At 41.9% G+C, this 14,482-nt stretch overlaps 1 protein-coding gene across 1 annotated transcript in view; it reads left to right on the forward strand.

Moving 5' to 3' along the window:
- The window catches only part of PDCD6IP (programmed cell death 6 interacting protein), a 67,779-nt gene extending 61,467 nt beyond the window's left edge, over positions 1-6,312 (forward strand). The window contains exons 11-12 of the mRNA XM_081818092.1: positions 1,609-1,799; positions 2,720-6,312. Of these exons, the coding sequence (XP_081674218.1) occupies positions 1,609-1,799; positions 2,720-2,894 (366 nt within the window). The 3' untranslated portion in view covers positions 2,895-6,312. The remainder of the gene's footprint in view (positions 1-1,608; positions 1,800-2,719) is intronic.
- Positions 6,313-14,482: the final 8,170 nt, after the last annotated feature.

A 14,482-nucleotide genomic window follows, 5' to 3' on the forward strand; every position in this document is an offset into this window, starting at 1 on the left:
AGCTCCCCTGTGACCCAGCAATTGCACTATTGGGTATTTACCACAAAGATACAAATTTAGTGATCTGAAGGGGTATGTGCACCCCATATGTGCAGAATAGCCAAATAATGGAAAGAGCCACGAAGTCCATCAACAAATGAATGGATAAGGAAGATGTGGTGTGTATATATATATATAAGGGAATATTATGCAGCCATAAAAAACCACAAAATCTTGCCATTTGCAACGATGTGGATGGAACTAGAGGGTATTATGCTAAGCGAAATAGGTCAGTCAGAGAAAGACAATTATCATACGATCTCACTGATATGAGGAATTTGAGAAAGAAGACAGAGGATCATAGGGGAAAGGAGGAAAAAGTGAAACAAGATGAAACCAGATAGGAAGCCAAAGCATAAGACACTCTTAATCAGTAAAGAAACTGAGGGTTGCTGGAGTGGTGGGGGGTGGGAGGGATGTGGTGGCTGGGTGATGGACACTGGGGAGAGTATGTGCTACAGTGAGCGCTGTGAATTGTGTTAAGACTGATGAATCACAGACCTGTACCTCTGAAACAAATAATACATTATATGTTTTAAAAAAAAAAGTAGGAAGGGAAAAATGAAGGGGGGGGAATCGGAGGGGGAGACAAACCATGAGAGACTATGGACTCTGAGAAACAAACTGAGGGTTCTAGAGGGGAGGGTGTGTGGGGGGATGGGTTTGCCCGGTGATGGGTATTAAGGAGGGCACGTATTGCATGAAGCACTGGGTGTTACACAGAAACAATGAATCATGGAACACTACATCAAAAACTAGTGTTGTAATGTATGGTGACTAACAGAACATAATAAAATAAAATTAGAAAAATAAAAGAGAGGAAAGATTCATAATAATAATGCAATACATGAACCTCGATTGGATCTTGGTTCATAAAAACTCCTTTAAGGGCTTTTTTTGGTGATAAATAGGGAAACTTGAATATGGAGTGGATACTCAGTGACATTAGGAAATAATTGTTTATTTCCTTAGGGTGAAGTGGTATTGTGATTATGTAGGAGAGTATTAGGACTTGTATGCTACAGTCTCGGGCTGGTGTCATGAAGTTTGCAATTGCCTCTCACATGGTTCTGCAAATATTTAGATAGATAAATATATGAATATAGCTATATAGATAAAGCAGATATGGTCAAATGTTAATAAATACTGAATTTAATTGGTAAATATGTGCTTGTTTATTATACTATTCTCATAAGTTTTCAGGTATTTGAAAATGTTTGCATAAAATGTGTTGTGACCAGGAGAGATCACAGTAGTAAACTGTACCTGACTTGCTCCTTCCTCCCTTCTCAAATGTCTAACCATTGATGGGAGCAGTAATGAGCTACAGTAAATGATTAAGTATTAGGCGTCAGGAATAGAGCAGTAGCTGTGTAGTTTCCATGAATTGGAGAATTATTCCTCAACTATGATACATTTCTAGAGCAATAAGTCAACATTTAAAAATGGAAATTAGAAATATATTTGGTTGAATTGTAGAGTTTCTCATATGCCCTCATTTATTTTAACTGACAGTAATTTGACAGAAACACGAAACATTTTGTAGTCAGTGTTGACTTTTTCTTACAGCCTGCTAAGCCCCAACCCCCAGCCCGGCCTCCACCTCCTGTGCTTCCAGCAAATCGAGCTCCTCCTGCTACTGCTCCAGCTGCCGTGGGGACTGGCACCGCCCCGCCCACTCCGTCACACGCTCCTGGTTCAGCAGCCCCGCCCCCCCAGGCCCAGGGACCCCCATATCCTACCTATCCAGGATATCCCGGGTAAGGCTGCAACTGAATATCTGAATGAATTGGCTAATGTTTCTAGCTCCGGTTATCCTTTTAAAAACAGGGTTACCCTTTCTCTGAATGGAGGTGTCATGAATGAATAAGCTACATTGTCAGCTTACACAGAAATGAAAATAATGTTATAGGTACTTATTTGAGCAATTGAATGGCTATTTCCTGGCTCATTTATGTTTTTAGTTTTTGATGCTGGGTTCATCTTAAATAGATCTCGTCTGTGTGGAATGTAGAGTGTATTTCCTTGGTCGTCTTTATTTTGGTGATAAATGGATAGGCATTTTTCTGAACTTAGCAAGACTGATAAAGCCTTGTTTATGTACCTGTACTTTGAAATATTGGCATTCTGACAGACTGTTGAACACGACTCTAATTATGGCATGTGCTTTCTTAAAGAACAGCTTTCTTTGTGATAATTTTTAATCTTAAAAATCGAGACATTTGACTGCCTCTTAAGATGTGCTCCAAAGTTTGCTTTGTAAGTACATTCCATTTTCCAAATATTAAAACTTCGTTAACGGTGAATTTATGTGCGTTAACGGTGAGTATTGAATCTTGTGAATTAGGAATGTACTTAGTACATTAAAATGAAAGGTCTCCATTTTTATTCCTTGTTAATAGTTGAATATTTAGTCTTATTTCTGTCAATAGTATTATTTTCTGGATAGTATTAAACACTCAATATTCTTTTATCTCAAATATTAACAGGATAGGAACACTTTTTTCTAATAAGTACCTGGAAATAGCTGTTTTTTTCTCTCTACTGTTCTCTGCTAGACTGAGAAATAGCGAAAAATGACTTTCTTGAAAAAACATGGTTTTAGAATAATTGTTACGTTTCATTTTCCAGTATTTGATTTACCAATCCTTTTTTTGTTTGTTTGTTTTCTTTTCATCAGGTATTGCCAAATGCCCATGCCCATGGGCTATAATCCTTACGCATACGGCCAGTATAATATGCCATATCCGCCAGTGTATCACCAGAGCCCTGGACAGGCTCCATACCCAGGACCCCAGCAGCCTTCATACCCCTTCCCTCAGCCCCCACAGCAGTCTTACTATCCACAGCAGTAATATGTCAGCTCAGAAGCTCAGCTGGTTCAGTTCAAAGGGAAAGAAGTACCAACCCTGCAATAAGTGTACTAAACTCTATGCTCTGGTTAATATAACGTACTCTGTTGTACTGAACACAGTGTATAATTTCTGTCTGTGGCTGAAAGCTAAAAACTGTGCCCCAGTTCTACATTTGATTGCACACTGAGAGATGCTGCTGTTGCAGTATAAACACTATAATAGGTATACTAGGATTTGAAATAAATTACATTTCAGTTCATAAAAGTTGAAAATGAGAAATTAAACCCACAAGTGAAACGTTTGAAATTATTCTACTTATGTCTACATAAGACGTGGTTGGGATATCAGATAATTATAATGGTGGTTTAAGTACTGATATTCAAGAAAACTAAGTTTTCTTTCTCTTTTGGTTTATCAGTTTGGTTTAATTTCCATTATACTATTTTGCATAATCAAAGCATTGTAAATCTTATAATTTAAAAATAAATTACTTAAGAACAGTTGTCATTGTTATGTTTTGTCATTGATTCTCATTACTGTCTAATTTCTTTCTGGTATTAGTCTCTCATTTTATATGTACGTAAGTTAAACAGATAACTGTGTTTAAGTGCATGATTAGTGCAAGTTTTAATAGTCAGGTTTTTAGGAAAACCAAAAGAATAGTACCGTAATTTATCTTTCATATGCTGATTAGTAAATTAATTTTGACATTTATTTTGAAAAGTCCTATAATGTGGAAGAAACACAATTGCTACCAAAGATTCTTCAAATAAATATACAAATAAATATCTATATTTAAAGTTTTATTATTAGCCTCTCCAAGAAATTGATACAAATTCTGATAATCCCTTTTTTTCATAAACTGGTTAAAATAAATACATATCATTGACAGTACTGTCTAATGTAATGGAATCATTTAAAGAAAATTTACTGTACCCTTCTATTCCTTTTTTCCACCTTACTGTCTTAACTTAGTAACATTTAATGTACAATGTATATGAATAGATCTAAGCCCTTTCATTTTTATGCTCCTAAAAAATTAGACTATTTTATAATTCAGGGAGCATACAAAACAGTTGTTGGGAGCATATGCCAGTTCTGGAGTAGGCTGTATATTTAATATTAAGCTCTGCTGTTAGGATAATTAATCACTGTAGAAACCTCAGTAAAAAGAGTGAGACATGCATCATGGAGTGAGTAAATGAGAAAGGAATGAGTTGTCTAATAGTGGGATCTGTTTTGTGTGAGGTTCATTTCTGAACACATCAGGCATATGAGCAGATTTCCAATGAATCTGTTTATATTTATTTTTTAAGTTTTGATGCTCACCTTTTCTTGCATTATTGTTACATTTAAATGATACTGTCATTTGGTCCACTGTTCTTTTCATTGACAGTTTGGGTTTATATTTTAAATGTTGGACTGAAGGTGTGAATGTAAAAGGGAGTGCATTGGTTAAAAAAATACATGTACATTAAAAAAATCTTACTCTGTTGTTGTATGTAGAAAACATGAAGGCATGTTACTTTAATATAAATGACCTTTCCATGGAATATTGAAATTGGTTTAAAGTCCAATAGTTAAAAAAACCTTGGCAAAAGTAGTTTTTCACATATCATAACTAAATTTTATTAATGTGGAATCATCAAAATATGACATAGGCTTGTTTGACTCTTATGTAAAAGGCATTAAAGTTCTACATTCTTATTATTCATGGTATCCTATACTAACATGAGGTACTCAGTGAGAGTTAAGGGTATTCCACATTGCTAGTTTATTCTTAATGCAGAAAACAAACAAACAAATTGGCCTGAATATTCTCTTGGGGAAAGAAGGCACTAAGAAGAGTAAGAGCATCACAGGGGCAAAAGAGGTTACAAGGCCACTTAGCCCATTCCCTGTGCTAAGCTAGGCCTGCTCCCAGAGAGCCACAGGAAAATTGTTCAGAAACTGTTAGAAAGGAGGCTCCAAAGCCCCAAGTGGCAGCCTCTTCCAGCAAGCCTGACTCGCTCAAAGCCTTTTTTTATGCAGTAATGCAGACCCATTCCTTTGGTCAGTTCACTCATCCTTTAGGTAATTGAGGATGCTCTTTTTGGTCGCCCGTGTCTGGGTACAGATGACCAAATTTCTGCAGCCCTTCATTGCTGGGGCTGTCTTCATAGCCTTTCTAATTTCATTAGGGTAGCTCATGGAAAGAAGTTTCTGTTACATCTATTTTGCATTCTAACAAACAAGGAAGCCCCACTGGGATTATTTTTGTTACCAAACTTTTTTGTCCTTCGCTTAACTTCCTGTATTCCACAAAATACCCTAAAAAGTTGTTTTGGACAATGCTATTTTTCTAGAGGTAGGAAAGTGTCAACTCTGGTTCAGGTATGTTGTTACCTCTGTTTGTAATTGGGCTTTTTGATTATTTTCCTAAACTAAAGAAACCATTCCCAGACCATTTATGTTTGGGTTTGGAATACTGTTTTTAAATGGACTGCAAGTAATGAAGCTCTGCATGGAGGAGCTAGTCAGAAGTGGGGAAAAGCCTCACTTCTCTTATTTCTTGTTCCTAATTGAAGACAAATGGCTTGACTTCTCAGTCTGGTGTAAAGTATTGGTCTACTCCTATGTCCTTTGGTCTTTATTCTCAGTTAAGAAAAACAGTCCTATGTCACTGCAAACCAATCTTTTGTGAGACATTCCTGTACTCATACCCCCAGCTTCTTTGCAATTTATAATCTCTCATTCCCCAAATGTAAGTAGTTAACAGAAAAAAAGAACAAGATTTCACAGAACCTTCTGTCCCTGACACTCTGTCCCAGTCAGCACCCTTTCTAGTTAAAACAGATTTTAAAAATGTTTTCCATTAGAGCTTTACAAAGTTTGCAAAAGTGCTTTATACACATTTTCTAATTTCATAAACGTGATAAAATGCAGTTTAAGTAGGTTTCAGTTTGCTAATGGGGACTTTTTTTCTTTTAATGATCAGTGTATCTTGAAGAACCTTGCTACAACCTAGTGGCATCTCTTTCTCTTTGTAAACACTTCTGCAATTATTAGTTGATTCACAGTACAGTAGAACAGGATACAAAGTAAGGAAAAACTGCTATAGTGTTGCAATTACTAGTTTAAAAATAGACTGTAGAACTAAATGGTTGATTATAAGATTTACATGGAAGCGCTAAGAAGGAAAAATTATATTTTTAAAGAAAAAGAGAATATTCAGGCTTTATTTCTGGTATGAAGTTTATATTTTTAAAAAAAATCCTATATTATCACACCAGAGATTTTAGATTCTTTTCTGGTTACAAACATTGCTGGTAGTTGGATTATATTTTTATTGTATTCATTTCTCTTAGGGGGAAAATTGTAAAGCAACAAAAAGGTTCCAGATGAATGTATCCTAGAAATAAAAGTTGAAAGATTCTTACTTCCTTGGAGTATGAATTCTTATTTGAAGTGTTTATCCTTCAGCTTTATAGTTTCTGCAGTTTATTTGATAAATGGTGGTTTGGGAAATAAGAAAATACCACTTTGACTAAATGCATGAGACAGTGTTTAAATGTTTTCTTACAGCAGTCAGCCCCATACTTGATCATGGATGGACCATGTTACTTGTGATTTGCCCCAGTTCTTTAAGATGAGGAATCTTTTCAAGTAATTTTTTTTGGGGGGGGTTAGTTTTTGGAAGTGTGTGGTGTGTTAGTTGGTTAGGAAAGGGGAGATGGTGAAATGTGTTCATCCTTTAAAACATGTATTTTCTTTCTCCTTCCATGTTTTAAGGTCAGATGCAACTGTTTTATTATGTAGCTCACAATGCACAATTTATCAAAAAATGAGTCGATGCTGTATGTCTTCCAAATTTGTTGAAGCTGAACAGGCTGGCTCCAAGAGTCAATCAATATAGTCTGGATCCCTATTATATAAATTTTAAATATATCAGTTGGGCATAGTTAAATCTCACTTTTGTTTTCACTTATCTGGCATCTGGGTTGGAGAGCACAGAGTTCACACTAGGGGCTTGGACACCTAGATGTCTGCAGTGAGAGGCCAGTGGGGGGTCTCAGGGCCCCTGCCTGGTGTTTGGGTTGTGCTGCAGCCTAAAGGGAAAGGAGCAGCTCCATGTGCTTGGGTGGCTTTAGCATTTACTACAGCGTGGCACGTGGGGCTGGCTTAGGAACTGCGGGAAGCAGGCGGGTTCAACTTGTGCCCAGAGCCTGTGCACCGGAGAGCCTCAGGCCACTGCCAACCAATGTCCCCATTGGCTGACAGGCTTGCCTTTGTAGATAATCAGTCCAGGCACATCTAGGAGTCTGCCTTAGCATCTTGCCTACAAGGGACCCTGGCTTCTGTCAGTTCTGTGGGTCCCGATATTCTTCCTTCTTCTTGTTTAAAAGTTGCTTAGTCCCTTTCAACTAACGAACACCCAAGTGGTACAGGTGATTAGGCTCATGTCTGCTACCGTTTTATTTCTTCTTGAGTTTTCCTGTATTTTTAACTTTCTTTACATATTTTGAAGTCATGTGATTCATATTCATGTTAATTATGTCTATTGTGAACATGAAATGACTGTTCCTTTTCCACTTTGTAATCTATTTTGTTATTAAAATTGCCACCATGGTTTTCTTTTTGGATGCATTAGCAAAATTTCTAAATTGTGTGTGCTTGCCTTAGTTTTAGGTGTTTAGATTTAGTTATTGAACCCAATCAGATTTTTTTTTTTGGATAATCTAATAGGAAAGTTTTATTTTCAGCTTTGTTAAAATTATAATTATATGATCTTTTGATGATTTTGTGTGGTCTATTTTGTCTTCTCTGTTTACTTTTCTTGTCTTCCATTGCTTGGATTTGTTTTCTTTCTTCTAGTTATTTGGAACATTAATACTTTTATTTTTTTACCCCCCATCCTTAGCTGAATAGTGTCTTTTTTAAAAAAGAAATATTTTTGTAAACAGGGTTTAGACTTATATTATTGTTAATGCACTATTATTCTTACAGTAGGCATCCTCTCTGGATTATAATAATTGGCCTTTGCTTGCAGTTTGTTTTTGTTTCTCTTCAGTTTTATATTACTCAATTGACAAAATATATAAACATGGAAGAGCTGGGTCTCCTCCCTTTTTCCTTCTTGGGGTGGCCTTTGAGCATTCAGGATGTGTGGTCTTGGCTCTCTTATGGCAAATCCCCTAGTGCCTCCAGTCTTGTGGCTTCTCTGATACCAGTTAAGCACCAGTGATTCCAGACAAGGGACCCCCCTGAAGGGCCAATGCCTTCTTTTTGTACCAGAACCTGGAAGAAGGAATAAAGAAGAACCTTCACCCCTTCAACCTTCACCACGCACCACAATAGACTGGGCTGCACAATGTGTTCTTTTAAAATTCAGTATACTTTTTGAATAAGTATACACACGTGTTATAAATTACAAAAGGTAAGAAAAGTCATCATGTGATAAAAAAGTGTCTCTTATCCAATTCCCTTCCTCGGAGACAGTCTCTGCTACCAGCATGCACAGGGTTCATTCAGATTGTCTTTAGGTTTATCAAGTCCCAGCAGCAGATGTGATGTGACCTTCTGTGGAAGGGATGCAGTGAACTGTGACAGTTGGATCTAAAACCAAAACTGCCCTGGCTTTCCTTCTTTCATAAAGACCAAAGACTGCATTTTTAGCCGGAAACGTCACAGACTTCATTCGAAGTGCAGGTACACCTGGCATTATTTGCACTAATGACATGTGTTGAATGATCACTAATCTCTAATCCCACTATGCTTTGTGAGTTTTCATAATTACCCAGAGTAGGTCTCGTAATTTTTGACAATATTTACATTTCAGACTGATACTTAGTTTTTCAGCAAGAAAACTTTTTAAGATTGGATCACAGAAAATAAACTGCACCTAAGAGAGAGAACAGAGCATAAGCACATTTAATTTTACATCGTGGTAGGCAGAATAATGGCCTCTCAAACACGTCTTTGTCTTATTCCCCGGGACCCATGAGTGTTTCAGGCTGCATAGCAGGAGAATTAGGGTTGTAGGTTGAAGGTTGCTACTCTGCTGACCTTAAAATAGGTAGTTTATCCTAAATTACTGGTGGTGGGTCCAGCGTCATCACAGGTTGCCTTAAAAGTGGGAGAGGGAGACAGACAAGGGAGAAATGGACAGCAGCCTGAGAAGGACTCGGCTCCATTAACACCACTGGCTTTGAAAATGGAGCCACGGGACCATGAGCCCAGGACAGCAGCGCCTCTAGAAACAGGGCAAAGGGCGGAAACAGATTCTCCCCTGGAGCCACCAAAGGGAACACTGTTCCGCCAGCACCTCGCTTGTAGCTCAGTGGGACTTATTTTGGACTTCTGATCTCCAGAACTGTAAGATTATTAGTTTGTGTTGTTTTAAGTCACTAAATTTGTGGTCGTTTATTACAGCAGCAACATAAGGGGAATTATACTCAGTTTGGTTTATTAACAGGTAGTTTCCTCATTGGGCTCCCTGGGTTATACTGAATATATGACATGCCCTAGCTTCTCTCGTGAGCAGAAAGGTGGAGATTTACAACACAGGACGTACAGGTCCAACTGTCAAACACCAAAAACAAATAAAATGAACAACCTGGGTTTCTTACTTGCCTTTTAGCAACACGTTGTAGTTGTTTGTTGAAAGGCAGACATGCTGTATTGGGTAAGAGAAGCTGAGGTAAATAGACCTTTAGTGAGAGGGTTTATATTTTTCTGGCAAGGAGTTAGATTGTGTTTACTGCTTTCTGTAGGTTTGTAAGCTTCAGTTCCCTCTAATGTCGTTTTTTGTTTCTTTTACTGTCTTGTGTTTCCCTAGGAACTCCTTAAGTAGAATCTGGGCCTCCCAGTCCTTCCGACTGTAGTCCTCTAATTATCCGGGGGCCGTGCTGCTGGGGTGGTCAGGCTGCAGGCAGGAGAAGTGTGGGCTCTAACTTTTACCAGTGCCTCCCAGCGCTCCCCCACACCTGACGAGACAGGAAGGCTAGAGGACACAGGAATGGGGCATTGCCCTTTCCCCCAGCTGGTTCGGCTCTGGTGAAGTGGCTCCCCCTGAAGGCAGGCAGAGAACAGCACAGTCCTTTGGTTCCTCTCCTTTTCCCCAGCTGGAAGTCAGAGGAGATTTTCTCAATCTTCCCCATGGAAACCTGGTGGGGGTTCCTGGAGCCAAAACTCATGAAAGAGGGGGTCCATCCATCTAAGCCTGGGCCCCCAGAAGTTTTTAACTCTTGCGCTAGCCCGCGCTCTGTTTCAGTGTTTCGTCCATTCCTGTTTATTTTCCTCCCAGATCCTGGGAAGCGGTGATTTCCTGCCTTTGCCTGTGTCTCCAGTTTGGGGCATGTCTGGGTCCCCTGTGACCTCAGTGCTCTGATGGCTCTAAAAAGAATGGTCAGTTTTCAGTTTGTTTGGCCTTTTTCTTGTTGCGCATGTGGAGTGGTCACATGTCAGAGCAGAAACCGGAGATCAAATGAACTTTCTGATATAAACTCGAGCCTGGGGTGCCTGGGTGCCTCAGTCGGTGAAGAGGCTGGTTCCTGATTTTGGCTCCGGTCATGATTTCAGGGTTCTGAGATTGAGCTTTGCATAGGGCTCTGTGCTCAGTAGATTGAGATCCTCTCCCTCTGCCTCTCCTCCCACTCGGGTATGTGTGTGTGTGTGCGGGCGCACTCTTAAAAAAAAGAAAACTCAAGCCTTTCTTAAACTTAGAGAATGATCTCTCTTCCTTGTGCTTTTTGATTGCCCTCTGGAATTCCTCCCCTTCCCCCCTTATGTTTTCTGTGTACCTACCATATATTCAATAATATTAGCCATTATTTTTTTTTACCCATTATTTTAATCTTCAAACTATTTCTTTCTCAATTCTGGGAGACTTTCTTGAAATGGTTTTCCCTCCCTCCCCTCTATTTTTAAAGTAGGCTTCATACCCAGTGTGGAGCCCAGCATGGGGCTGGAACCCATAATCGTGAGATTAAGACCTGAGCTGAGATCAAGAGTCAGACACTCAACCAGCTGAGCCTCCCAGGTGCCCCGAAATGTTTTTTTTTTTTTAAGATTTTATTTATTTATTAGAGAGAGAGAGAGCATGAGCAGGGGGAGGGGCAGAGGAAGAAAGAGAAGCAGATTCTCTGCTGAGCAGGGAGCCCATCGCAGGACTCGATCCCAGGACCCTGAGATCATGACCTGAGCCGAAGGCAGACGCTTAACTGAGTAAGCCACCCAGGTGACCCCGAAATGTTTTTTGTATTAGTCATAAGGAATTGGCTCACATATTTATGGAGGCCGAGCAGTTCCAAGATCTGCGGTCTCCAGTCCTGAGAACCAGGAAAGCTAATGATACGAATTTCAGTTCAGGAGAAGACATGCCTGACTCCGAGAACATCAGGCAGAGAGCAGATTCTCTCTGGCTCAGCCTTTTGTTCTCTTCAGGCTTTCAGTGGATTCCATGAAGCCTGCCCACATTTGGGAGGGCAGTCTGCTGATTCAAGTGTTAACGTCACCCAGAGACACCCTCACAGGCACACCCAGAATAATGTTCAATTCAATCTGGGCAGCCCCTGGCCCAGTCTGGTCGACAGGTAACATTAGCTGTCACAGACTTCTGAATTAGAAGTTACCAGAATTCATTTTTCTGCAGCATTTACTCTTCCACACACCATCTCCAAAGCATCTTTAATTTGGCTGCCGCAGATACATTTTGTTGCTGTTTTTACCAATCTCACATTGCCCTTCACAGCCAGCCACCGCTGTGTTTCACTGCTGTCATGGTGGTTACTGTTTCCTGTAGTGGTGCCTTGCTCGCCATCGACTCCACACTTCAAGTTCTAGGCGCTCTGCTGCGTCTTTAAATAATAATGCGTCACGCTTCCTAAGAACCCTATGAAAGTGATATTATTTTGATTCACACTCCAAACGGAGGAGTCACTGGTTGTAGATAAGTTGAGGCACTTGCCCGCGGTCACCTGGCTGCCTCGTAGGTGAGCTGGGGCTCGGGTCTCTCTCACCGCTTGGCCTCTGACGACAAGCATCACTTCCTCTTCTGTGCTGCTGTTGCCACAGCCGCCAAAAATAGCTAACGTTTACTGAGTGTCCGTCATGTTCCAGGTCCTCTTCTAGACATTCAAAATCCACTAACTTACCTGAGCGGCCACTTAGGAGGTGGCCATTGGCTGCCCCCGGTTTACAGGAGGGGCGGAGACAAAGCTCAGAGAGACTGAGTCCCGGGGGGCTGGCACGTCATGGAGCTGAGCCCTCATCGAGATGAGAAGTTAAGGAGTTTCTACGGTCTCCCCTGTTGCTCGGAGTGTATGTTTTATAAGAGGGCATGCGCTCCCATTTCTTACATGCATCTCTCTCTTTACCCATTCATTTTCTTCTCCCTAGTAAGTCAACGTTATATGTTGAGAGACTACTTATTGTTCTAGGTCCTGGGATACAACTGTGCCCCTAAGGAATTTCTATTCCCGGAGAGAGCGAGTTGACCTGGGAACAATGGTGGGTTTGAGGTGGGTGTTACATTAAGGTGTGAATTTGTGCGAGGGTGCTCTCCATGTTTTGCTCCCTGTTTTCAGCTCCAGCCAGGTAGCCAAGCCCTTTATTCCTGCCGCAGGGATTGTATGCTGCGTGGGGTGCAGACTCCCCCTGGTGTCTCTGGGAGCAGGAGTTGAAGGAAGTGGCAAAATCTCAGAGAGGATAGCTCTTTGGTGTAGAGGGATCGCAGCCTTCCCAGAAGGGCTCTCGCTCTACGTGAAGTGGGGCCTCCATGAGGCTGGGCAGCATGGCGTGGGGATCCTGGACCTGGCACCACCTTGGGCATTTGTATGGGGAGCCAGTAATGGCTGAGACTGAATTTCTCATCCGCCTGTGGGATTGGCTTCACTGAATAATGGATGTTTCTTGTGCATCTGGAACGGTGAGCTGCAGTTCATAGCCAGCTACTACGGCATCTGGGCCATCCCTGGGGTAGCAAAGAAAGTTTGTGCTGTGCACTCCCGCACTCATGGTCTGATGACAGCATTGCATTCGTTTTGATGGTTTGGCTGAGATCCCGCTGGAGAATTGGCAAGCAGAAATGAGGGGGCTCTCAGAGTCTCTGCTGGGTACCGGATGAGACAGTTCAAAAGACTAAATGTTTTTGTGCACTGGTTAGGTATGGGGTCTGGGAGAGTGGAGAGGAGGTAAATCACCTATGTGGCAAGGTTGAAGAGATTGATTTTTCTCATCCCCAGCAGGCAGTGCCCTGTGCCTGGAAGGTAGGTACCTGGATCCTAACATGGCCCTAGCCTGGTCATACCATTAAGGCCTAAGGCCAAGCAGTTGCCCATATTGTGGGGATACCTATTTTGCTGTGGTAGAAATGAGTCCACTAGAAACCATGGGTGTTTTGGGGAGATAAAAGCTCTGACTCGGTCCCAGGAGAACAGTCTTTGAGCCTTACTGGGGCCCATTTCTGAGGTGCAGCAGATGGGTGGCTGAGAGACTGTGAAATCCCAAGGGTGAGATCCTCAGGCCTCCAGGGCTCTTCGAGCAAAGGTTCAGTTGCTGAGCCCTGCTCCTTAGAGCCAGAGCAGGCTTTCAGGGGGCTGCAACCCTCAAGAGCATACAGCTGGCTGTTGAAAGGGGCCTCACCTACAGGTGAGGAGAGAGGGGGTAGAGGCCTTTCCTTGGAGAGTTCTGGACTTTACAAGAAAGGCCTGTACATTCACAGTAGGTGTTGACAGACTTGTGTGGCATATCCCATCCCAAGTTCTACCTGACAGACCCTCACCTCATACCTCCCAGCCCCTGATGCCATAAAGACTGGGTACTAGTGGGTGAAGGGAACCAGTCAAAGAGGCTGGTTTTGGTGGCTCCAAAGCAGGTCCTGTCCTGATAGAGTAGGCCAACAAATGGGAATGTGCTTCAGCCTCCTGAGACATGGGTTGTGGAGCCTGAATCCTGGGTGAGGGTGACCCTCAGTCTGCCATTGGTGGGATGGCCTGGATGCTCTGGGGAGAGACCTGCTCAGGAGGGACGGTGAGGTGAGCCAGGTGGACCTGTCCTCAGAAAAGGTGGTCCTGAAGAGGCACTGCGTGCCCATATGGGGTATTTCACAGGGTTTTCAGCCATAGAGAGAAACTGTAGTTAGTGAAGTGGCTGAGGAGGACTTGGAGTGGGATTCAGCGTAGGTGTACTGTAGCCAGTCGGATACCACTGGTGTTCCTTCCAATGCTGTCTCGATGAGTGAGAGAGACTTCCCCTCACTCGTGTGTGTGTGTGTGTGGGTTGGGGGGGTGGTGGTGGTGCTGGTTGGGAAACAAAGGCAATGTGTGGGAAGTTCCAGAGGTGAGAAAGGGCAGCAGGTGAGAGACCTCACCTCGCAATAAAAGGCCCCAAGAGGGTTGTAGGCAGAGGAGTGATGTGGTCAGAAGAAGTTTAGACAACCCAGTGGGGAGAAGGGACACATGTAGACTTGCTGTGGAATTGCTTGGTAGATTAGAGGCTTGTGGAAAGTGGGTCGGGTGCTCTAGCCAGGAGGTCCCTGGTTGCCATGTTGTGTGGGTCATTCTCCTTGGCATGGGGCCCTCCGCTGACCTAAGTCCTGCTCCCATGTT

The sequence above is a fragment of the Leptonychotes weddellii genome, chromosome 1 (assembly GCF_054177405.1).
Source record: "Leptonychotes weddellii isolate Sample4059 chromosome 1, ASM5417740v2, whole genome shotgun sequence".
Classification (NCBI taxonomy): domain Eukaryota; kingdom Metazoa; phylum Chordata; class Mammalia; order Carnivora; family Phocidae; genus Leptonychotes; species Leptonychotes weddellii.